This window comes from Hibiscus syriacus, unplaced genomic scaffold (genome assembly GCF_006381635.1).
Source record: "Hibiscus syriacus cultivar Baekdansim isolate YM2019G1 unplaced genomic scaffold, ASM638163v2 tig00111621_pilon, whole genome shotgun sequence".
Lineage (NCBI taxonomy): Eukaryota > Viridiplantae > Streptophyta > Magnoliopsida > Malvales > Malvaceae > Hibiscus > Hibiscus syriacus.
In genome coordinates, this window is record NW_024063138.1 from 2,847,452 (window position 1) to 2,872,617 (window position 25,166).

A 25,166-nucleotide genomic window follows, 5' to 3' on the forward strand; every position below is an offset into this window, starting at 1 on the left:
ATTGATTTAATAGAATTTAATTTTTATATCATATATTGATTTAATATGATTGATTGTACTTAAAAGAATAATAATAATTTTAAATAAAACCGGATTTTTTTTATCTTATTATCTTGAACAAAATGGTTATATGTCACCGTGACACTTATCACATTATCACTTAAAATGATATGATAAATGTCATGATATCATTTTGAATGATGTGATACATGCCATGTCAATTAAACACATACAGAAATATCATGTTAGTAATCGCTAGTTAATTAATAGTTTTCATCAAACAAAATATATTTTGATAGAAAATTAAAACGTTGAAAACTAAAATACTTTTAAAAAAATAGAAAAAAATAATAATTTATTATACGCTATAAGAGAATTATATTATTATACTTCGGATAATAATATTTTCTTTTTCTTATTTTGAGTTATTGAATTATATTCCCCCCCCCCCCAAAAAAAATTGTTTATAAGATCCTTTTCTTTTGTAGAGGAAAAGAAGAGATGACATTTCATGCACGCTATCGCAGGTTTAGGGTAAAATTCATATTTAGCACACATTAAATTGGATGATGCCATCTTACCTAATTTGATATTGGCCTCGTCAAATAGTTTGGGTCCCACGAAACATTGCAAGAACGAAACCGCACGTATTCCAAACCCAACCGACGAGAACATCATTACCCACTAACTAAAGAACCGATTACCGCCCTCCCATTTCGAGTTTGCAAGAACCCGACACCCCTCACTTTGACCTTGTCTACCTGTCGTAATTACATCTCCAAATCTACGGCTTTATCGGAATTTCATCTCACTTGGAATAAAACGCTTATCTTTCCTCAATCCCATTAACCAAAACAAATTACTAAATAAAACCAAAAATAAATAAATAAATAACTTAAAGAGTTAAAGACCGGGAAGAGGAAGAAAAGGAGAGGAAGAAAAGAAGCTGCTGCTTTCATAAACAGAGCAAACGAAACGGGAGGCTTAATCTCTTCTTCGAGGAAATATATGCAAAAATCTTTGTTGAAGAGACTCACGCTTCTTTTTTTTTTGTTTGGAATTTTTTGTAGTGTAAATCGTTTAGAACAGTAGACCATTTCCGATAGTTTTATCGGTTGAGTGTTGTGTTGAATGATTATTTTTCAACGCCTTGGGAATAGATCGAGAAGCAAGGCAAGTTTCTGATCGGATCAGTCTCGGTTAAAGGATAAACATGGTATTTTTTTCATCATATCTTTGGCTTTTTCCTTCTTGCATTTCATTTCCTGTGTTATTATTTTTAATTTCTATCTTTGGACGGCCTTGATTTGAAGAAATCTTTGGGTGATTTTGTGGACTTGTGGTTGACTGATTTAAACTTGAGCTGAAGCTAGCTATTGTTTTGTTCCGCTCCACTAATCTTTTTGGTTACTTAGATCCGTGTTTTGGGGTTTTACTTGCCTTTGTTTGATATGGTACTTGAATATGGCTGGCGATAAAATTTTAGTTAAGGACCATATTGCAATTGACTAGATCTTGAGGCAGTACATTTTGTTCTGAGTGCGGTTCAGTTTTGAGTTTGGTCTTATGAGTATGTGTTGATAGCTGGTTGAGTATGACCTTCAATGTTAGGGTTGTGATTTTTCTGGTGATTTATGTCCATGTAAGTAACTAGCTTTGAGCGTGGAAAGTATGATGGTCTTTTTGTTTATATGATTTTGAAGCCATTAAATTGGAATGTGCTTAGCTTTCCAATTTGTAAATTTAGTGTTTTTATTGACTCCTTATCTATAATGAGGCTCAATTTCAACATATATCTAATAAACTTTTCCCTAAAAAATCCTCAATTTGAAAGGGTTTTAAAAAGAATGAGTTTGGCGGGTATTAGATGCATCACATAATTGCCAAAATCCCTTCATTTCCATTTAAATGGTTTTCAAACAAGAAATAGTAGTGTGTATGTCCCTTCGATCTAAACCTTTTTCATTGTATATGTATTGAAGTAGGAATGGTGACCTAACTGCCTCCTTGTACTAGAGAACTTTTTACATGTTTTCTGCACTATCTGTATAGTTCCAATGAAAACTCATTTTGAGACTGCAAAGTGAGAACCTATCTTATGTGGTTTTGCCTGAATGCTTGAATCTTGACTAAAAGGTATCTATAATGGTAATTTCTTTTTAATTGTTAAGTCATGAGCACTCTTGCCTTTTGTAGGTTGTCACAACCAGTCTTGTGGTTGGATCTCTTGTTTGGGTGGAGGATCCTGACATTGCTTGGATAGATGGTGAAATCGTGGAGGTTAATGGTGAAGATATTAAAGTCATGTGCACTTCAGAGAAGATGGTGAGTTGTTTTTGTAAAATCTAAATGGAATATTTTCTGTGCATATGAATCTCAGTTACTTTTGTTTTGGCTAATTCTGGTTGTTTGCCGTTTGATTGCCACGATCATGTTCATATGGCTTAAATATTTCTTCCCCTCCCCCTTTTACATCTCAAGCAGTCTAGTATGTTATAATGGAAATCCATCAAGAGGATATAACGCTCGGATGAGCTTGTTGTTTTAATTTTACTTTCCTATGCTTTTGCAACAGGTCGTTGTCAAGGCTTCAAACGTCTATCCTAAAGATGCTGAGGCCCCACCTTGTGGAGTTGATGATATGACGAAGCTGGCTTACTTGCATGAACCGGGAGTCCTTCAGAATTTAAGATCAAGATATGATATGAATGAAATATATGTAAGATTTAAAGCAAATGTTCACTTTCTTTTTATGTTCTTTTTTTGTCTTTTCATTTCCCTTTGGCAGAATTGATGTATTTGCTTTCTTTGTGGTATATTGCACTGTTGAATGTTGGTGACATCTTTATCTTTCATCATGTTTTTGAAGTAATTGATAAAAGGAGGCAATTCTGAAATGGTGCCTTCAGGCATATACCGGAATACATTGATTGTTGCATATTTGATGCATGTTTTGCATTTTTTGTGGTGCATTGCATCTATGAATGTGGGTGAAATCTTTTGGTTGCATCATATTTGAAAATTTACTGACAAAAGGAGGTAATTGTCCTGAATGGTGCTTCCAGACGTATACGGGAAATATATTGATTGCTGTAAACCCATTCAGAAAACTACCTCATCTTTATGATAGCCATATGATGGCACAATACAAAGGGGCAGCCTTTGGTGAGTTGAGTCCACATCCCTTTGCTGTAGCTGATGCTGCCTACAGGTACCCTGCTGTTCTGAGTAGAAGTTCATTTTATAGGATAGCTTGTTTTTTGACAATGAAAATTGCTTTCTGTTAATGCAGATTAATGATCAATGACGGAATAAGCCAGTCGATTTTGGTCAGTGGTGAAAGTGGGGCTGGAAAAACAGAAAGTACAAAGTTGCTTATGCGGTATCTTGCTTACATGGGGGGTAGAGCTGCTGCTGAAGGAAGATCAGTTGAGCAGCAAGTTCTAGAGGTAAATGTGGCAATGTATTTAGATCTTTGAGACATTAAGTCTAGTTTTGATAGTTTGAATGTATCATCCTAGTAACACTGTTAAACAACATTTGTTTTTCCTTTTTGCTATTCTGCAGTCCAACCCTGTTTTAGAAGCATTTGGTAATGCAAAGACTGTCAGGAACAATAACTCAAGGTAAGAATATTTATAATCAAGTTTCACATGCTGCATGTTCTGTAGATTCTACATCAAAACCATTGTTTTTAATTACTATTTGCATTATTTTGAATGTAGTCGTTTCGGTAAGTTTGTGGAGATTCAATTTGACCAGAGGGGAAGGATTTCAGGAGCTGCAATCAGAACTTATTTGCTAGAAAGATCGCGTGTTTGTCAAGTGTCTGACCCAGAGAGAAATTATCACTGTTTCTACATGCTTTGTGCGGCACCACAAGAGGTGTGTGTGGCTTTTGATTGCTTAATCAAGTTGCTTATGAAGTATTATATGTTCTTGTATTCATTCCCTCAATAAGCATTAAAATCTATGGATTACCTAAAGTTGTGCACTTGTTTATCTTTCACATTAGTCAATGAATAAATAGATTGGTTAGGATGAGAATTGAACACTGGCATTACATGCCGTTGGGTGAATGGAGGTGATTAGAAGTCTCTAAAATAGCAAGATTATGGGATTGATAGTGTCCTTTTGATGCATTTGCTGACACGAGTCTTAAAAATATTAAATTTAATCTCTACTATATGTGTACAAAGTTTGGTTCCTAGTTCTCTTTTTTCTTGCTCTAAACAAATAACTCGGATTCAAAGTTGTGTTAGTGGATTGTATCTAATATTTTCCAAGTTTGATTCCCGGGAATCTCAGTTGTCTCGAGAGTCTATCATTGCTTGATATAGTAGTGGTGTAGAGGATCCAATATAAGGGGGTTCTTGAAAGCCTTTTTTAGCAGTTTGTTCAATTTATCTGATTATAAGAGAGTAGGAAAATCTTGGACCTACGATTTTGTTCACTTATGAATAGTTGTGCAGTTTGTGAGAGCGTTTCATATCTTCTGAAAAGAGAACAAATTTTCATACATGAGATTGTAATGCTTCAGATTGTCAATTCTCATAAATTTGAATGTTTGTCTCCTCCTGTCCTGCATTTCATTCTCTTTTACTTTTCAGGATATTGAGCAGTACAAATTAGGAAACCCAAGAACGTTTCACTATCTAAACCAATCTAATTGCTATGAGTTGGATGGAGTTGATGATTATAAGGAATATATTGCTACAAGAAAGGCGATGGATATTGTTGGAATAAGTTCTGATGAGCAGGTATGTTAATGAAACATTATCCTGTGAGATGATCCTTAAGCATAATGTTTTCTAAAATTTGTCATATTGGTTGTTGCTTCTGCCATTTGTCAGGATGCAATATTCCGGGTTGTGGCAGCAATTCTCCATCTTGGGAACATTGAATTTGCTAAAGGGAAGGAAGTGGACTCATCAGTACCCAAAGATGAAAAATCTCTATTTCATTTGAGGACTGCTGCTGAGCTTTTCATGTAAGTGTACAATTTACAGACGTGGACTAACATAGGCTGAAAGACATATCTTTGATGTTTTTTCATTTTTATATGCTTTTGTAAGATAAGAAAGAGAGCATGTTTAATCCCCAGTTTTATTTAGGTGCGATGAGAAGTTACTAGAAGATTCTTTGTGTAAGCGCGTTATTGTAACTCGTGATGAAACCATTACAAAATGGCTGGATCCAGCATCTGCTGCTCTTAGTAGAGATGCTTTGGCTAAAATTGTGTACTCGAGGTTGTTCGACTGGTATGTTTCCCTTCTGTCCGAGTAGAAACACTTTAGAGTTGAATTTGGTTGTTATTTGTTTTTGTTCTGTCTAGGACTGTTATTCCTGACATTGTTTTTTTTAATTTTACAGGATCGTGAATAAGATCAATAGTTCAATTGGTCAAGATCCTGACTCAAAGTACTTAATTGGGGTGCTGGATATTTATGGATTCGAGAGTTTCAAGACTAACAGGTGCTTAACTGGTATGCCTGTTGTTTTCATAGTTGACCATGGTTGGTTTTTTGAAACCAATGAATAGAATGGTATGGAAGTTGTCTCACGAGCTACAGTTAATACTTTAGTCATTATTTGACACTAAAAGTAGTGTTTTGGGAGACCTATTTCCATTTGTTAAGGCATGGTAAAGGTGGTCCATTTGGATGTTCTGCACATCTCTCTTCTTGTTTCATGTAGCATTGTCTCGATATGCGCTCACTCTTTGCATTAACTTTCAACAAACAAATATCTATTAATGGATCTGATGGTTTTTGGCAACGGAGTTTCATTTTCTTTGTAGTGATCAAGAGAGTTTTCTTTAGAGCTTTAGGATTTAAGGCATTCGTTGGCTTTATGAGTATGAATGCAGTTTACTTACCCTGTTAATAGTTGCTTAGCTATATGATGCTGTCACCCTCTAATTCAACATTACAATTTCCCGACTGTCATGCTAAAAGTTATCTTGTCACCAATTATTTTCTTTCTGAATATTTAGTTTGTTTGGGCATATGTAATTGGTTATGCTGTATATTTGTAATTGTCCCATTGTTCCTAGTTTCTCAGAGCATCTGTTGTATTGAACATTGTTTACGGGTTTGGAATTGAGCATATAACTCTAAGTCCCATTGGCATTTGGTCTGTATGTTATTTTTCTAAGGCATGTTTGGAATTGTTAAATTTTTATTTCTAATTTCCTTTTTTGGGCCCATGGTCCTTGTAAGTGCCTGTGTTTTTGTTTTCTTGTGGAACTGGCTTTGCTTTTTGGTAATTTTAACGAAAGCAAACAGGGCAATTGGTTGACTGGAGGTTTAAAAATCAGTTACCTAGATGTTTATCTTTTTTATTTTGAAATTTGTCCCTTGTGTTACTTGACACAACTTCTGCTAAGTGTAGAATGAATGGTTTTGAGGCTACGCTGTTCGATTCCGCAGGTTTGGGTGAGCAACATAAAAATTAAATATATTGTTGAGCTCGTTAGCCTATACCTCATGGATATGTTTTAGTTGTGTGATATAATGCCTCCCTTGTGTTACTTGACACAACTTCTGCTAAGTGCAGAATGAATTGTTTTGAGGCTACGTTGTTCGATTCCGCAGGTTTGGGTGAGCAACATAAAAATTAAATATATTGTTGAGCTCGTTATCCTATACCTCATGGATATGTTTTAGTTGTGTGATATAATGCCTTTCAACAGTTCTACGATGAATTCCTAAAGTAATATTATGGAAGGCTTATATACATTACTATCATTTAAATGTTTTTTTTATAGAAGTTGGAGGTCTCATTAAAAACTCCCTTCGTATTCTTCCACATACTTAAAAGTATGTGGAAGAACATAGGAAGGAAGAAAAGAGTGCCTCATATTTTATTAAATTGTAGACCAAGTACATGTGGTAACACCAATCCCTTATACAGGAAATATACACCAATACAAACCATATCACCTAGAAATCTTACATCTTCAAACAAAAAACCCCTAAGACAATAACCCTATTTCTAAAATACACCTCAAGATGTAAGATAACATAGCAAAATAAAAACCAACAATTACCACCCCAAACTAGAAAACACCTCTGAATACAACCGCATAACAATCACGATCCAGAAGGAGGAACAAGATCTAAAGAAATATCGCAATCTTCAGGGACCCAAGAACTAGGTTTGAAGGAAGGATCAACTTCATGCACCAAGACATTGAATAAATTATCACCGACCTTCAACTCCAACACCTCATCAATTCTCCCTTTAACATTTGTGAGTATTTGAATTTTAGCCCGATCAAAAGACGATGGAAACTCACAACTGTTGTCAATTGCTATTAACTTGCCCCACTTAGTTGCAATGTTTTTGAAAGTATCCCAATTCCAAGCGTGAAAAGGGATACCTTCGCAAACTAACCATACGAGCCGGCACTCCACCGCTAGGCTCTCTGACCAAGTTTCCACTCTGGAAAACCATTCTGCAAGCGTCTCTAACTTATCATCCTTCACGCTTCTCAACGAATCAGAGTCTTCAAAAACCATGAGAACTACATTACCAACAACTCTCATTAGCGTGAAACCAGCTAATCCTTTGACTTGTATTTGGTTAGCAAGATTTCCAAGTTTTATAAAGTTCTTGCACCACCCCACAAGACAGTTGCTCAACACTTGTAGTTTATCTTCGTCGACTACGCCCTCAACTTCAAAGAGTTTATTCCTCGAAATATCTTCCCTCGCAGACTTACTATGAACAATTGTCGAGGACTTCCTCCAGAAAGATTGTCGGGGTTTATATTTAGCCAAAGAGACTCTTAACTTTGCTACCGTATACATAAATACCATTCATCTTTGATATCGCTATCCTGGCTTCTTCAATTGTTGCATAGCGAATAAACCCAAAACGAACCCCTTTCGAGTTTCTTTTCTTAGGAATGAAGGCATCAATAACTTGGCCATGAGAGCCAAAAATAGACCCAAGTCTCTTCCAATGGATTGTCTCTGGAAGGTTATCGATAAAAATCGTGTAACAACCATTTCTGATCCCATTTCCGATTCTTGGATGATCATCCTTCGACCAATTTTGAAACCCATTTCTTCTCTTTTTCGTTACTTCAGAAAACTTTTCATAGGAGTACCCTTTCGTGGTGCTCTCTTTAGTTCTATCATGATCAAAATCAATGATAGGAAAAACTGATGATGCCTGTACTATAGAATTCTTTCTGACCTTTTGTTTCCCTCCTTGAGAAGAAGACATTCCATTGTCCTCAGTCCTAACAACAGGTGGTTGACAATCTGAAGTAGAACACCCGGTTGATAAAGGACTTTCACCCGACCTCCCTGAAAATACCCTTAAATTTTGCTGATTATGGGACGAAGGCGAGTGCTTCTAGGTAGTGCCATCGGCCTCAACTGTCTAACCTGCCTCACGGGCCAAGGCGGCTAGTACATCGTTCATATTAGAATGCTCGGAGAGATGGAAATTACCGAACTGCCTCAATCCGGCCAGCATACGCCTGGTGTAGGCTCGCCTGTTCCTTTTCCGGAGCTTTGTTCTCTCCTTTTCGTTCTCCCTCTCATGTTTTTCCTTGCCGAAATAGGAAAGAGATATTGCATCGACGGGTCCAGAAGGGGTACTAGTGGGTTTCACAGCGTCTGCACCTCCTTTGGCTGTTGCAGCGACCCCACGAGTTCGCCTGGAATGAGGCGGGCGATGGGATTCCATGGAGAGAACTGGGTGGCTGGAAAGGGATGTATTGGAAAAACTGAAAGTTTGAAGAATAGGTATTTACCGAACCAGTACACTGGAAATTACAGAAGAGAAGAACAGAAACTCGACGTTAGGATATGGGGTTTGGACGCGAGAAGAAGCAGAGTCCAGTGGTGAGCCTGAGACAACCACGGTCGACGGGAAGCAACGAAACCCGGCGGAGGATCACGTGAAGATCTGCGTCGATTGAAAGTCCCAATCGCAAATCTAAGGGTAGATTTGAAATCACCGTGAGTCAGCGCTCTTTCCAGGGAAAAACAGCTTCAAACGGTGGTTGGAATGTAGCGGAGGACGGCGGACGTCAGCGGCGGACCACGGGTGGAAAGTTGGAGGAGAGAGAAAAATTATCAAAAGACGCCTGGGCTACTGGAATTTGAAATTTGAAAACACCTAGGTTAGAGAGAAGCTGGAGCTTCTCTCACTATAGACAAGGGCCAAAAGGAGAATTAGCACTATCATTTAAATGTTGAAGTTTAATATTTTAATATTTGCATCAAGGCTGTTCCAGTTATAATTAGACCTGTATAATAATATCTGGGTTGTAAATCATGTTGGCATTTTCACTGCTGCTGTCATCAAGAGAGAAGAAACTGGTATTTTATGTTGTAGTTTGGCAGTGATGGTGCATAGTTCGATGGAGAGTTCATGGAATGACAGTTCTCATTGTTCTTCTTACGTTGGAATCTATAATATAAAAAGTTAATCATGATTAAAACTAGTGACTGCTAACTTTTGGGTGCTTGTTATTGCCATCTGTTTATCTGATGTTTATATCACTTTCTTTGCAGTTTTGAGCAATTCTGCATTAACTTGACAAATGAGAAATTGCAGCAGCATTTCAACCAGGTTTGTTGATGAAAGACATCCACTTCATGCTCAACATTTTCCTGTTTCTTGTTCAATAGTGTGTGATACCTCTAAAATATTCTGGCTCAGCACGTCTTCAAAATGGAGCAAGAAGAGTATACAAAAGAAGAAATTAATTGGAGCTACATTGAATTTGTTGATAATCAGGATGTTCTGGACCTCATTGAAAAGGTATGTTGAATATACCTCTCCATTTTTTTGATAGGAAGTGGAGGCCTCGTTAAAAACCCCCTTCATGATTATACCTCTCCATTGATTTTGGCTTGTCTGTTACAGATTGGTTTTAGTATTTTATTATCTGCTCCTTCAATATTCACACCCATAAAAACAAATCTATGTATAATTGAATATCTGTGAAGGACCCTGGAGTTGGTTTTGTGTTATTAGCTATAAATCTTTATTAAAAGAAATTTGTGTTAAGGCACATCTGCTTGAACGGTACACTCATGCTTTTAACTATTTTATAGTTTCCTTACATTTTTGTCTGGTGATTTCAGTTCTAGTTGCATACATGTTTAGGATTCTTTGTTTTCATGGAACATGTTTAGGATGAATGTTAATGATGAATAATCTAATGCTGTGGTTATTTCAAATATCTTTTGGTCATCTCCTTGAAAAATGAAATTACCTCGATGTTTGCTAAGCCGTTTGTTCTTCATGTTGGATGTTGCTTAAATAATGTACTAAGAGCAACCTTATTGCTTTACTCTCGTTGAAAAATTTATAACATGGGAAAAAACCCGATTGCTGAGGATCTTGGTGTAAAATGCTCAGCTTGAAAACAAGAGAAGAAATTTGGGGAAGAACAACAAGTAAAGAGTATAGAGATCAGAGATGGATCAAGTGTCAGATGTTGAAATAATTATAAATAAGCTTAGCCACCAGCTATAGTCTAGAATAAAACAAAACTAGTCACTTATAACTAGATCAAATGATATTAGTACAATTTTCATCTAACATGTTTTTGTAGATTTGAACTTCTCAAAAACATATTTATTTTTGTATTTCACGTTACAATCTGAGTATACAAAAAGAGTATATATACATGTGCTTTCAAGAGTTTGAGATTAAGAAGAGTTCTAAAGTTGGAGTCAAAATAGAATAATAGTATTTACATCTAACTATAACTTGCACACTCCCTCAAGCTGGGGAATATATGTTGTAAAGACCTAGCTTGGACGTAATCTCGTCGAATTTATTATTGGAAGTGTTTGTCGATCTCCACATGCTTAGTTCTGTCGTGTGTTGTACCGGATTTTTGGCAATGCTTATAGCCGACTTGCTATCACTTTGAAGTTCAAAGTTGGTTTTTTCACCAACTCCTAACTCAGTTAAGAGTCGTTGTAACCAAATGCCTTCACAAATTCCAAGTGCCATTGCTCGATATTCTGCTTCTGCACTACTTCTGGAAACTACAATATGTTTCTTGCTTCTCCAAGTCACCAAATTTCCCCAAACAAACGAACAATAACCCTTTGTTGATCTCCTATCTGTTAACTCTCCAACCCAACTTGAATCTGAGAAGATCTTGATTGTTTTATCTTCATGTTTTCTGAAAATTAACCCAACCCGGTGTCACCTAAAAATACCTTAAAATATGAGATACTGCTTCCAAATGTTCTTCTCTAGGATAATTCATGTACTGAGTCACAATACTCATAGAGAAGACTATGTCTGGTCTAGTAAGTGACAAGTAGATGAGCTTGCCCACTAACCTTTGATATTGTTCTATGTTTACTGGACTTCCATTTTCTTTTAACTTCAAATTTGCTTCCATGGGAGTTTTCGAAGGCTTGTAACCTGTAAATCTAGTTTCAGATAGTAAGTCCAGAATATACTTTCTCTGATTTATGACGATCCCTTCTTTTGATCTCGCCACTTCATTCCCAAAAAATACCTCAAGGTCCCCAACTCCTTGATTTCAAATTCTCTTGCTTGCAATGTCTTCAAATTTTCGATTTCTTTGAAGTCATCACCTGTGATGATGATATCATCAACATAGACAATTAAGATTGTCCTTTTATTGTTTGTATCAGTATTCACAAACAGAGTATGATCAGATTGACATTGCTTATAGTTGTCTTGTAGGAGTATCTTCGTGAATCTATCGAACCGGGCACGAGGGGATTGTTTTAGTCCATATAATGACTTCAACAACTTGCATACCTGCTGATTTTTCGATTTCATCTTCACACCCGGTGAAATTTACATATAAACCTCCTTTTCAAAATTGCCATTGAGGAATGCATTTTTGACATCAAGTTGATGGAGTGTCCAATCCTTATTAACTGTTGAGGATAGAAGTACTCTTACAGTGTTGAGTTTTGTAACTGGAGCAAAAGTTTCTTGATAGTCTACTCCTTGGGTTTGAGTGAACCCCTTTGCCAAGTCTGGCCTTATACCGTTCAATGTTGCCATCTGTCTTGTATTTGACTATGAAGATCCATTTGCAACCAATTGCCTTCTTGTCTTTGGGAAGATCACAAATAATCTTGGATTTGTTGTTTTCAAGGGTTGACAGTTATTCTTCTACTGCCTTCTTCCATTCAGGAATTTTTAGAGCTTCTCCTATGATCTTTGGAATGCGGATGCTGTCAATTTTGGTTGTAAATGACTTAAACCCAGACATTAGTTTACCATAAGCAACAAATTTATTGATAGGATGAGTTGTACACCTTCTTACTCCCTTTCTTTGGGCAATGGGAAGTTCACTAGTATCAACCAAATTATCTAACTTACTTTGATCATCTTCTTCACCTTCCAAGGAATCTGAGCCTGGTTCTGGCTCTTGACAATGCGTCGACGGTGTAGGAACGGGTGAGGTGAATTTTGGTCGCCTTTTGTAGGTATGAATATCAGTTTGGGGAACAAATGGAGACATAAATGGATTAGATATTTTAGGTGAATTGGTTTGGTGTGGGGTTTCAGTATTATGTGGTATGATAGTTTTAGGCAATGGTTGAGCTTCTATAGGTTCAGTGAGAGATAGGTTGATGGTAACTCTGTATGAGTTGGAAAAAGCTGAAATCACACTCACTCTCCCACTAGATTTCAACTTTAGAGAAGAAAGGTTTATGTTCAAGAAAGGTAACATCCATCGAAGTGAACATTTTCTTGGTAGAAGGAGAGTAACATCGATAACCCTTTTGTCACAACGAACTGCCCGGGGATCAAGTTTGGACTTAGTTGGGGAACGACATGGACGAAAACTGTACAACCTAAGACACGAAGAAGAATAACAGTAAAGAATGATTTAAAATGAGGAAAAAATTGAGAAAGCACATCCCGTGGACATTGAAATTTAAGGACTTTATTGGGCATGCGATTAATAAGATAGGTTGCGGTTAAGAGAGCCTCACCCCAAAGGTACTTAGGAACATGGGTTGAAAAAAGAAGGGCTCAGGTTATCTCAAGAAGATGCCGGTTTTTACGTTCGACTATCCCATTTTGTTGTGATGTATCAACACAAGAAGTGAGATGGGCAATTCCTTTTTCCTGAAAAAGACCCTAACAATTTAGAGAAATATTCACTACCATTATCGGATTTGAGAATACCGATAGAGCTTTGAAATTGGGTCTCAATCATTTTATGGAAGCGTTTGAAAATTCCCCCAGCCTCGGATTTATCTTTCATGAGAAAAGTCCATGTAGTGCGAGAGTGATCATCGATGAAAGAGATGAACCAACAAGCCCTATGTAAGCCTTTGACACGAGATGAACCCCAAATGTCACTATGTACCACGAAAAATGGTTTGGAAGAATGATGAGAAGGAGAATACGTACTGCGAACGTGTTTAGCAAGATGACATATATCACAAGAAAAAGATGGATTTTTATTAACGAACAATTTGGGAAACAATTTAGCAAGATAACTAAAACTCGGATGACTTAACTTTAAATGCCATAGAACAACTTCAGCAGAATATTACTGGGAGATGGAGATATGGAAGCATACGAGGACACAGTAGTAGATGGTGTTGTCTTGTGAACCAAAGAAGGTGCTTCAAGGATGTATAAGCCACAACGAACCTTAGCATTGCTAATCACTATCCTCGAGCTCAATTTCTGAAATTCACAAATATCATAGTTAAATCAGGAAGCACAACCCAAATCCGCATATAATTTACTGATTGAAAGCAGATTGAAAGCTAAATTTGGGACATAAAGAACATTAGATAAAGTGATATGACTGTTAATCTAAATTGAGCCATTGCCCATAATAGAAGAAAGTGAACCACCAGCCGTTCGAACACTACAGAAAGAATCTGAAAGAGGGTGAAATCACCCGTCATGTGGTCACTTGTGCCTGAATCAACACATGTGGTCACTTGTGCCTGAATCAACAATCCAAGAAACACAACCCCTAGAGAATGGAGCAAAGTTAGATCTACCTTCACCCACATCACATGCGTGTTTCGGTTCAGAAGAAGAATAGATTTGACCGAAGATTTGCTTGATTTCTTCCCGCTGATGAAGGTTAAACGAACTGCTACTAGAGTATTTTCGTGAGAATCACGCTGGGAGGATGATTTGGAAGGTTTCCAGTCAGCAGGGCGGCCATGAAGTTTCCAACACTTTTCACAAACATGGCCGACTTTCTTGCAGTGGTCACACCAAGGACGACCTTTCTTTGAGCGATCATCACTTGTCGAGTGAGTGACTAGTGCCGAACCGTCAATAGCAGCAGACATAAGCATCAATGAATGACGACTTTCTTCACGGCAGACTTCGGTAAACACTTCACGGAGGGATGGAAGAGGTTTAATGCCCAAAATTCTGCCACAGATGTCATCGAGAGTATTTTTTTGCCCGGAAAGGAACTAAAACACCTGACGTTTCTCGAGCAACCCTTTGAAAAGTCTTGCATCCACGCCGCAGTGCCAGTCGTGAGATTCGAAGAGATCTAATTGATGCCACATGCGAGACAACTGAGTAAAGTATTGTGTGACACTCAGATCGCCTTGTTTGAAATAACTAATCTGACATTCGATTCCAAACAAGGCAGCCAAATTATCAAGATTGGAATAGGTTTCACGAGCGGCAATCCAGATTTCAGTGACAGTTGTATATAGCATGAAATTTTCACCAATTTCAAGTAGCATGGAGTTGAGTAGCCAGGACATGATCATTGTGTTTTTGGTCAGCCATGTTTCATTTTGAGGATCGGACGGGTCTGGAATCAACTTATTTGCCTAGAGATACTGTTGCTTCCGACGACCAGTGAGATACAAACGAACTAATTGAGACCAGGGAAGATAATTACCGCCATTCAATCGATGACATGTGATGGAAGAGGAGCCTGCATGTGATGGAAGAGGAGCCTGCATCTGTGGTGATTGAGTGAGCAACGGAGGTGCCTATGTCCGGAGGGACTTTGGATGATTGCGGATGAACCATTGCCGGCCACGATGGTGCTGCGATGGAGGAATGTTGCGATTAGGGCATCTATCCGATGAGGCAGCAATCCGATTGGGAAGTGCTGGGGCCGGTGACGCGATGAGAGTAGTACTGTGTGAAGAGCGACGCTGTGACAGGAGCGGTGCTGCGAGAAGAGCAACGCTGCGACAGGAGCAGCGCTACAAGAAGAGTAACGCTACGACGGGAGTGGCGCAGCAAGGAGGATGGTTCTGCGATGGGTATTTCACAATGGAGCGGGTGGCGGGGTGATGGGATTTTTATGATCGAGAGAGCGGCAGTGCAATGAAAGCACACTGCCGGTCGAATTTCTGTCAAACGGCGGCGGGAGCAAAGCTTGGGTCGACTCCGACGACTGATACCATGTAGATTTGAACTTCTCAAAAACAGATTATTTTTGTATTTAACGTTACAATCTGAGTATACAAAAGGAGTATATATACAGGTGCTTTCAAGAGTTTGAGATTAAGAAGAGTTCTAAAGTTGGAGTCAAAATAGAATACTAGTATTTACATCTAACTATAACTCACAGTTTTGGATGAGTTTCGTGTGCAAAGAATGTAGAAAGTAATGTCGGCTTCAAGCAAGTTGCTTGAAAATGATGGAAGAGTAATGATTCAGTTGATTGCTACTTAAATCATTGAAACATTTGAAGTTCCATGTGACAATAATTTCCTCTTTCTATCGAAACATCATTTTGAATCTTGCATTAGAATCATCCTTATTTGATATTGGTGTTGATTTTTTAATTATCATTGTACTGTCTTCGGCAATTTCTGATGAATCTTTTTTGAGTACTCTTGTGACTGTTGTCACTGTGCTTGAGAAACTATCTTTTTTCGTAAGAATTAATCCTTTCACACGTTTATGTGCTCTCACATTTTTCTCTCGTTTCCTTTCCTCCGGTCACAAAGAAATATTTTATTTTTCTCCTTTTTTTTTGGGTGTTTTGAACATTCTTACTAATCATATGCCTAGATATGGGTTGGCTTTTGTTTATCACATCAGTGAATCAAAAGTGTTAAATGGTTCATACAATTATTTGGTGGTTATTTTGTTTGTTATATTCTATCCATTTTCCCTGTTCTTGTTTTGCAGAAACCAGGTGGCATAATTGCTCTTCTAGATGAGGCTTGGTAAGATGTAGCTTGCATTTACTTATTTTTGAATTTTCAAAATTTGAAGTTTCTATCAGCTACCCAAATTTAATTATGAATTATATCAATTGTTTTTGTTTGATGTTGATGAAGTTTTTCCTCTCTTGTATGTTCCCTTTTTAAATTTTAAAAGCATGTTTCCAAGATCAACGCATGAAACATTTGCTCAGAAGCTGTATCAGACGTTTAAAAACCATAAGCGGTTCTGCAAGCCCAAATTGTCTCGTAGTGACTTCACAATTTGCCATTATGCTGGTGATGTATGTTTGGTTTCACTTTGTAATAAATTCATGTCATAGATCAAAACAAAGAAGTTTGCTGAGTGGTTTTTTCTTAATGTTCTTTTTCAGGTCACTTATCAAACCGAGTTGTTCCTTGACAAGAACAAAGATTATGTTGTAGCTGAACATCAGGCCCTTTTGAGTGCTTCAAAATGCTCCTTTGTTTCTGGTTTATTTCCTCCTTTAGCTGAGGAGTCTTCCAAATCGTCAAAATTCTCATCAATAGGTTCTCGATTTAAGGTATGCCGGTGTTTATGTTTCTTAAATGCATATTATTACCTTTCCCCCCAGTCTAATGGACTACTAATGCTCTTTTTTCTGTATTACACAGCAACAATTACAATCATTACTTGAAACCCTCAGTTCTACTGAGCCACATTACATACGTTGTGTAAAGCCCAATAATCTTCTTAAGCCATCAATATTTGAGAGTAAGAATGTTCTTCAACAACTTCGGTGTGGGGTAAGAATGATGATATTTTATGAGGTTGAACTGAACTGTGTATTTGGTGTTTATTTAGAACTGCTTTCCTACTAATCCACACTGTTTGTCTCATTTCAGGGAGTTATGGAGGCAATCAGGATTAGCTGTGCTGGATATCCTACTAGAAAACAATTTGATGAATTTGTGGACCGATTTGGCCTCCTTGCTCCTGAAGTTTTGAATGGAAGGTACAGTTAATAATTTGCTTTGCTCTCAAGAGGTTTCTTCCAAACTGTACCCTGACCCATTCATTATACATGCTAGTTCTGACGAGGTTGCTGCATGCAAAAAGCTTCTAGAGAAGGTCGGGCTCCAAGGCTATCAGGTAAATGTCTGATGGACATTCAAACGGTTTCTTAGTAAATTGAGTTTCCTTGCCATTAGTACCAGGTTGGTTTTCAGATACTTTTGCAAAATCCTGTGACATCAAGATGTCACCAAAAGCTAGCCGACAGATATGCAACAGGAAGATGTTTATGTTTTGCCTTTGTTTATGGTTGGCCTTTGTCTTATGTGCACTAAAAAAACAAGGAGGTTCAATTCAACTCGTCTGTCAAAAAAAAAAATATTCAGTGCAGATGTTAACTTGTTTTGGTAAACTGCTCAAGCTTGGGTTTGGTAGGAAACAACTCTGGAAACTGGAACCCTAGTACACTTGAAAAATTCCTGGAAGCTAGCAACTTTTAGCAAAGAGAAAAGACTTTCATATGCAGATCTAACTTGTTGGTTTTCAAGCTACGCACTTGGTGTTATAAGTGCAATATTGTCCAAGTTTACTAGTGTTTCAATACTCAAGGATGCGAGCATCATGTAGCACATACATATAGAAAAAGTACATGCATCCTCCAGATGGGACTTCATTCATTTCTTTTGAACAAATTGTTTATGCAACCACTTGTTTCATGATTGTTTACTCACATGTTTTATGCATCTGTATTGTTGGATTTTGGGTGAGTTTATATTGATGCCATTTTATTTTTGGCAGATTGGTAAGACGAAGGTTTTTCTACGGGCTGGTCAGATGGCTGAATTAGATACCCGTAGGACTGAAGTCTTAGGAAGATCTGCTAGCATTATCCAGAGGAAAATTCGTTCGTATTTAGCTTGCAGAAGTTTCATTGTGCTTCGCCAATCTGCATTGCAGATTCAATCTGTCTGCAGAGGTATTTATTCCTGTTAATGCATTTCTGGGTGTGGCAGTTGTAAATTAACTAAATTTACTATTTATTGAGGCATTTCATATTATGTGCATCTGTTGATAGTTTTTGTCGTGCTGATTTTAGGACAACTTGCTCGCAAAGTTTATGAAGGCATGAGAAGAGAAGCTGCCAGTTTGAGGATCCAGAGAGATTTGCGTATGCATCTTGCTAGGAAAGCTTATAAAGAATTGATTTCTTCTGCTGTTTCCATTCAAACAGGTATGAGGGGGATGGCTGCTCGCAATGAGCTGCGCTTCAGAAGGCAAACCAGTGCAGCAATTATGATTCAGGTAGGTCAAATATTTGAAATTGCTCTTTTATTTTATCATACTGCATCTCTGTTGATGTTTTGAAAATGGTTTTACCTTTCCACTTTTGGTTTCAGTGCCTGAACTTCTCTTTGTTTCTTAGTTATTTAAAAATAAAAACTTGGAATAACTTTTACTGTATGTAACAGAGCCAATGTCGCAAGTACTTGGCCAGGTTGCATTATCTGAAGTTGAAGAAAGCAGCAGTTGTTACGCAATGTGCATGGAGAGGAAAAATTGCTCGCAAAGAACTGCGGAAGCTTAAGATGGTATATTTTGTTCTTCCCATCAAACTTTTTATTATAAATTGTTGTCATCTTTTTGAACTTTGAAAATGGTTGGTAGTTGGCACAATTATCTTTTGTGGTCCACTTCTTTACTTAAATGTGAAATCAGAGCACTAATAAGTTGCAGCTTTGCTAAGATATAATTTTAAGGGTTCTTTTTAATTTTAATTTTTTCATGCAAGGTAAAAGCCTGTTCATGATTCGCATGCTCTGGAGAAATCTTATCTAAAACCAAATATCTATAGTCCTGCCATCTTTGACGTTTATTTATTTATGCATCCCTCTGTTTTTTGTTGTTATTTTCTTTGCAGGCTGCTAGGGAAACTGGAGCTTTACAAGCTGCAAAAAACAAACTGGAAAAGCAGGTTGAGGAACTGACATGGAGGCTACAGCTGGAGAAACGAATGAGGGTAAGAATGATAATAAATTAATTGAAGCTAGTTTCTTTCTTTCATTTTGTTGTGTGCATGTGGCGTTTTCTCTGTTTATGTTGTATCTGGTAAAACATAGCTAATCCATTAGAGGCAAGGATATGCAGAACTGAGGCATTGTGTGCTTGGCTTCTATCAAAACATTGTGTTTTTTATTTAATGTGCTATGTTATGGAGAAAGGGAATTAATTTTGTTACAGCTATCTCATGCTTTTAATATTGTAGGTAATGAGGCTGTCAGTTGTATTTTACTTCCCGTATTGCATTAGTTTCGTTAGATAAATTACTTGCTATATATGCATTTATTGCAAGGGGCTCTCACGTAATCCCTGGCTGTATTTCCAGCTACTTTTGGATGGGATTTCATATCAAGAATTTATTCAATTTAAATTTAGTTTTAAATATTAATTGAAATTAGTTTTAGTTTTTTCTTCTCATCATTTATAATTTCTTGTCTTACTCTGCAGGTTGACATGGAAGAGGCTAAAACACGAGAAAATGCAAAATTACAGTCTGCTTTGCAAGACATGCAACTTCAGTTTAAAGAAACCAAAGACTTGCTTGCTAAGGAACGTGAGGCTGCCAAAAAGGCAGCTGAGATAGTCCCTATAATTCAGGAGGTTCCGGTGGTGGACCCCGTGATGCTTGAGAAGCTTAAAAATGAAAATGAAAAACTGAAGGTGAGGAGGTTGTCTAATATCTGTAATTGCTTAAAGATATAGTGAACATATGATGATATAAGGGTATCTTGGGGTTGTTCTACAGGCAATGGTGAGTTCGTTGGAAAGGAAAATTGATGAAACTGAGAAAAAGTTTGAAGAGACAAACAAGATAAGTGAAGAAAGGTTGAAACAAGCTTTGAATGCAGAATCAAAAATGGTTCAGTTGAAGACTGTTATGCACAGGTTAGTTTGTGCCTTTATTGAGAACAGATTTTGAGCTAAATTCCTGTGGTTAACTACCCGAACTGGGATAGAGTTCATTTGCATGCGTAGTGCTGAAGCTGTGTTTATTCATTTCTTCCCCCCCCTTTTGTATTTTTCCCGGTTATCATTGCTTCTTTGTTAGCAGTCTTGAAGAAAAGATTTCGGACATTGAATCTGAAAACCAAGTTTTGAGGCAGCAAACCCTGTTAAATTCACCTGTTAAGAAGATTTCACAGCTTCCACCAATTCCAATCTTTCCGGTAAACTATGGCATTATTTTTTTTGTTATCATGTTTCATTTGTCATTATGTTGATGTTGACTCTTATTCTTTTGCTTTGAAAATTTTCAGAATTTGGAAAATGGGCACCATATGGATGAATCAAACAAATCAAATGTATGCTACATATCTGATTTTAATACTTGTGATCATACCTGTCTAGATTCTGTAGTGTGACCATTGACAAGATCTTTTAATGCAGGAACCACCGAGTGTGACTCCAGTGAAGAAGGTTGGTGGTGAAACTGATGGCAAATTGCGAAGATCAAATCTTGAACGCCAACACGTATGTGAACCTACAATCTATTTTTGCATCTTCAACCCTTTTCCTTTTTGCAGTGTGAACTTATTTTTCTGCCATTCTCTCAACAGGAGAACGTTGATGCACTGATCAATTGCGTTTCAAAAGATATTGGGTTCAGTCGAGGAAAACCTGTTGCCGCATTTACCATATATAAATGTCTTCTCCACTGGAAATCTTTTGAAGCTGAAAGGACCAATGTGTTTGATCGTCTTATTCAGATGATTGGTTCTGCAATTGAGGTAATTGATTGTATAATTCCTTGTTGCGGGAGTAATTTCAGGCAGTGTCATCTGCTTCATTTTCTTATATCATTCAACATTTTCTGTCGAATTTTAACATTGTCTAATTCTCATTAATTGGTCAAATAATCTCATTTTCTGAATGATTTTTTTTATGCATATTTTCCTTCCCCTTTATTAGATTGCCCTGCTTTAATAATTGTAAAATAGTTGCTTTAGAAGACCACATTGTGCTATTTGGGCATCTTTTTTCTACTTGCTGTTTCCTTTAGTAGAACAAGCATAAATGCATGATTTGTGAGTGAAGAATGAAACTAATTTTATTGTAGAATGAAGAGGAACAATCGTCATATGGCTTATTGGTTGTCCAACACATCAGCGTTATTGTTCTTGCTCCAAAAAAGTCTTAAAGCTGCTGGTTCAAGTGGTGCAACTCCAGGTCGGAAGCCAACTGCTGCAACCTCTCTGTTTGGAAGGATGACTATGGTATTTGAAATTTGTATTTTCCCCACCTAGTATATCATTTAAGGAAGTATACGACTATTTTTCACATTCATTTGTCTCTTAACCCAGGGTTTCCGCTCGTCTACTTCTTCCAACAACCTTGATGCTAATACTGCACTAGTAGTTCGCCAAGTTGAGGCCAAATATCCTGCTTTGCTTTTCAAGCAGCAACTTGCAGCATATGTGGAAAAGATCTATGGAATTATTAGAGACAACTTGAAGAAAGAGTTGTCATCTTTGCTTTCTCTATGCATCCAGGTATCTTGTGATTCAGTTAGTCTAACAATTTGAATCTGTATCTTGCAGCTATACTTATCTTAATCTCGAGCCCTTTGTGTTTCTAATTTGTCATGCTGAATGGTAGGCTCCAAGAACATCTAAGGGAAGTGCACTACGATCTGGGCGGTCCTTTGGCAAAGACGCGCCTTCAACTCACTGGCAGAGCATTATTGACAGCCTCAACACTCTCCTAAACACTTTGAAAGAAAATTTTGTAAGGGGCCTAATTTTTTAATTCTAACTTGACTTCATAAATTTTGGTTGCCTCTTTTGATCTTGATTTCCAGTTACTTGCACAGAGTTTTTTTACAGTTACTTGGTTTTCAGGTGCCTTCTGTTCTTATCCAGAAGATCTTTAATCAAACATTTTCATACATTAATGTACAATTGTTTAATAGGTATGTTTTGTATATTGTTCTTTGTGGTTTTGATTCAAATGGTTTGGTTATATTGGCATTTTTATTTTTATAATTTTCCAGCCTTCTTCTACGTCGTGAGTGTTGTACATTTAGCAATGGAGAATATGTGAAGGCTGGGTTAGCCGAGTTAGAGCTCTGGTGCTGCCAAGCGAAAGAAGAGGTAACTTTTTTGGTTGTAATTTTCATCAGTGTTTATATGGTGATTTGTTGCTACATAAGTTTCCCTTACAATTTACGTACTTTTGGCCCATAACGATGCTGATGCTTTTCCTTCACTTGTACTGCAGTATGCGGGGACATCATGGGATGAACTTAAGAACATAAGGCAGGCTGTTGGATTCTTGGTATGTCTGAGGCATTCTTTGGCAATATAGATAATGTTATTGGTTGTTTTGCTTGTTTTTCGTTTTTGAAATTGGTTGGTATTAGGGGTAAGAAGTTTCGACTTGCCAAGTTATCTAGTCTTGAGTCCCTGACCATAGATATTTTACCACTGACAATTTTGATAATGATAATTTAGCATACTGAGAAAAAATCCCTGAAATAATCTCCATAACCCTTTTAGCTTGCACTCGCTGGATCCTGTTCTATTATGTTTGACAGTGCACAGTTTGAGGTAACAAGATGATATTGATTAATAGTGGTTTCCAAATGCCTCATTCAGTGAAAATCAGTATGGAACCAAATAATGTAAATACGACGGTCAAAACAACTGACTTTTTAAATAATAAGAATAGCCGGTTTGGGAAGTGAGCAGATATTTAGTGGCTGGATTTACCAGTAGCTTTGCTTTTTTCCTTTTGATGCTGTGGGTTAGTCAAACTTCTATCAATCTGACGAGCATTTGTTTGCTTGCACAGTGTGGTTCTTCAACCATCTTTGGATCATGCTTGTAAATCTATTGAAATTTCAAATTTTTCCCCTGACCAGTGAAATCATTGTTATACTGATTTGTACCTGTTGTAGTAGTGGTTCTTTGTTCAGAATATTGTTTCCTGATTAGTATTCTTGTTTTTGTTAGTTATTACCCAGATATTTATACTTCAATTACCCTAGGATATATGCTGAATTTTATTAAAACCTGATAACAGGTTATACATCAGAAGTACAGAATTTCATATGATGAAATTACAAACGATCTCTGCCCTGTAAGCCCTCTCTCTATCCCCTATTCTAACCTATTTTCTGATACTGTCTGACATTAACTTTTGGTCTGGTCAGATTCTTAGCGTACAGCAATTATACAGAATATGCACTCTGTACTGGGATGACAACTACAATACTCGAAGTGTTGCTCCAAGTGTAAGTTTGTATGGCATATGATCTCTTTCCTTGGTTATGTAGGAAAATCAGAAATCAGATAAGATATATTTGCGACCTGCATGCTTTTACAGGTTATTTCCAGCATGAGGGTACTAATGACGGAGGATTCAAACGATGCTGCTAGCAGTTCCTTTTTATTGGATGACAATTCCAGGTAAGTTCTTACCATATGCACCTAGGGAAGTAGATTTCTGATCTGTCTCAAATAAAAATCCCCATTCAGGCGGGTTTTGTGATTGAGAATGTTGATCGAGGAAGATGTCAATGGTTACAGTATAACTAGACTATCAGAACCCTAGTTGATGTAAAAGATTGCAACAGTAAAGATTTTAATTACAGCTTTGTTCTTAGGAATGTAAAAGGCAATAGAGAAACAAACTAATTCACCCTTCTTAATACAGCATCCCCTTCTCTGTTGATGACCTCTCCAATTCCCTCCAAGAGAAAGACTTCTTGGAAGTCAAACCAGCTGAGGAACTTGTTGAGAATCCAGCCTTCAAATTTTTACACGAGTAAGGCATCGGAAGCTTAAATGTTCGGTCTCCTTTTTTGAGTCTAGGTCAGCAATCGGGACTCGGAAACACTATTGCCGACTCAACAGTTGTAAATTCAATTCATTTACCCTCCCCCTTGATATATATATTTACACACACACATCGGTTTTCTTCTGTGAACTGTTCCATTGGTTTATTATTATTTTTAACATTCAGATTGTAAAAGCCGACATTGTTGAGTTGGGGGCACCGATTTGTTTAGTCGATCCGGGTTTCGTTTTTCATTGGTTTATTCTTCTGCCATAAGAAGGCAGGTTTCTTTCTTTAGTTGGAAGTTAGGGTGTCATTGTAGTTGGTGGGTGAGACCCAGTTTTTGTTTTGTTTTTTTAATGTAAAAAGAATCCCAGTTTGGAGACCTACAACATATATAGTTGAAAAGGATTTATGAGTGAGGTGCGTGGTAACGTTTTTTTGGCTGTAAATTCTAAATTGTATGTTCTTTTTATTGTTTATCTACATATTATTTTAAACTTTGCAATCTCTTTCTAATTTCCTTTTGGTTATGACAGCGGGATATGAGGTTCATGTTACATTATAAGGCAATTTCAATTATCAATGTGGAAAAAGTAGCAAGTCAAATACCAGTGTTAATAAAAAAGTGGGACACAAGTTCAATAATTGCAATGTGGTTTTCCCTTGATTTTATACGAAATCTTTAAATAGCATATGATTATAGATTATAATTTAAAGACTGCAAGCAAGCATTAAGAAAGAAATAAACCTTTACTCTCACAAATAATTATTTTGTTTTAAATTCCTGTAAATTAAATTTATGAATCATGATTAAATTTGTATTAAAAATGTCAGAATAAGTTATTTATTTGATTATTCATCTTTTTTTTTATCATACAGTTTTTTCTTTTCAAAATCATACGGAAAGTTATGCTTTGTTTCTTTTTTTTTAGTTATTTTAAATAATTATTTAAATATAATTGTTAAATATTTGTGATAAAATATAAATTTTGATATTAGTAATTTTTAAAAAATTTAAAATTTATATTTTATCATAATTAAATAAGATAAATTTAGTTTTCGAAATAATTTTATATTAATTTTATAAATTATATATATATATATACTATTTTAAAATATTTTTATTTTTAAATAAAATGATAAAATTATTTAATTTAATAATTATATAAGTTGAATATTAAATTTAGTAG

At 36.7% G+C, this 25,166-nt stretch overlaps 1 protein-coding gene across 1 annotated transcript; it reads left to right on the top strand.

Annotated features, from left to right (window-relative positions):
- The first annotated feature begins 957 nt into the window (after positions 1 to 957).
- LOC120166097 (myosin-6-like) lies at positions 958 to 24,081 on the top strand. The gene is made up of 39 exons (XM_039175459.1): positions 958 to 1,216; positions 2,197 to 2,325; positions 2,576 to 2,719; positions 3,066 to 3,211; positions 3,293 to 3,449; positions 3,568 to 3,626; positions 3,726 to 3,885; positions 4,611 to 4,760; positions 4,854 to 4,990; positions 5,115 to 5,261; positions 5,374 to 5,475; positions 9,537 to 9,594; positions 9,685 to 9,786; positions 16,129 to 16,166; positions 16,321 to 16,447; positions 16,538 to 16,708; positions 16,800 to 16,931; positions 17,031 to 17,140; positions 17,217 to 17,277; positions 17,938 to 18,115; positions 18,236 to 18,441; positions 18,609 to 18,728; positions 19,058 to 19,156; positions 19,645 to 19,857; positions 19,943 to 20,082; positions 20,249 to 20,363; positions 20,454 to 20,498; positions 20,584 to 20,667; positions 20,754 to 20,924; positions 21,261 to 21,410; positions 21,498 to 21,686; positions 21,793 to 21,921; positions 22,035 to 22,105; positions 22,187 to 22,286; positions 22,414 to 22,470; positions 23,218 to 23,274; positions 23,348 to 23,428; positions 23,521 to 23,603; positions 23,851 to 24,081. The coding sequence occupies exons 1-39, from the start codon at positions 1,214 to 1,216 to the stop codon at positions 23,963 to 23,965; spliced, it is 4,536 nt and encodes a 1,511-aa protein (XP_039031390.1). The 5' UTR covers positions 958 to 1,213; the 3' UTR covers positions 23,966 to 24,081.
- The last annotated feature ends 1,085 nt before the right edge of the window (positions 24,082 to 25,166 follow it).

Excerpts from the sequence above, each read along its gene's own strand:
- LOC120166097 (XM_039175459.1), top strand. Across the intron at positions 3,886-4,610 it reads TTTGTGCGGCACCACAAGAG|GATATTGAGCAGTACAAATT; the intron begins GTGTGTGTGGCT and ends TTTACTTTTCAG. Across the intron at positions 20,499-20,583 it reads ATGAATCAAACAAATCAAAT|GAACCACCGAGTGTGACTCC; the intron begins GTATGCTACATA and ends CTTTTAATGCAG.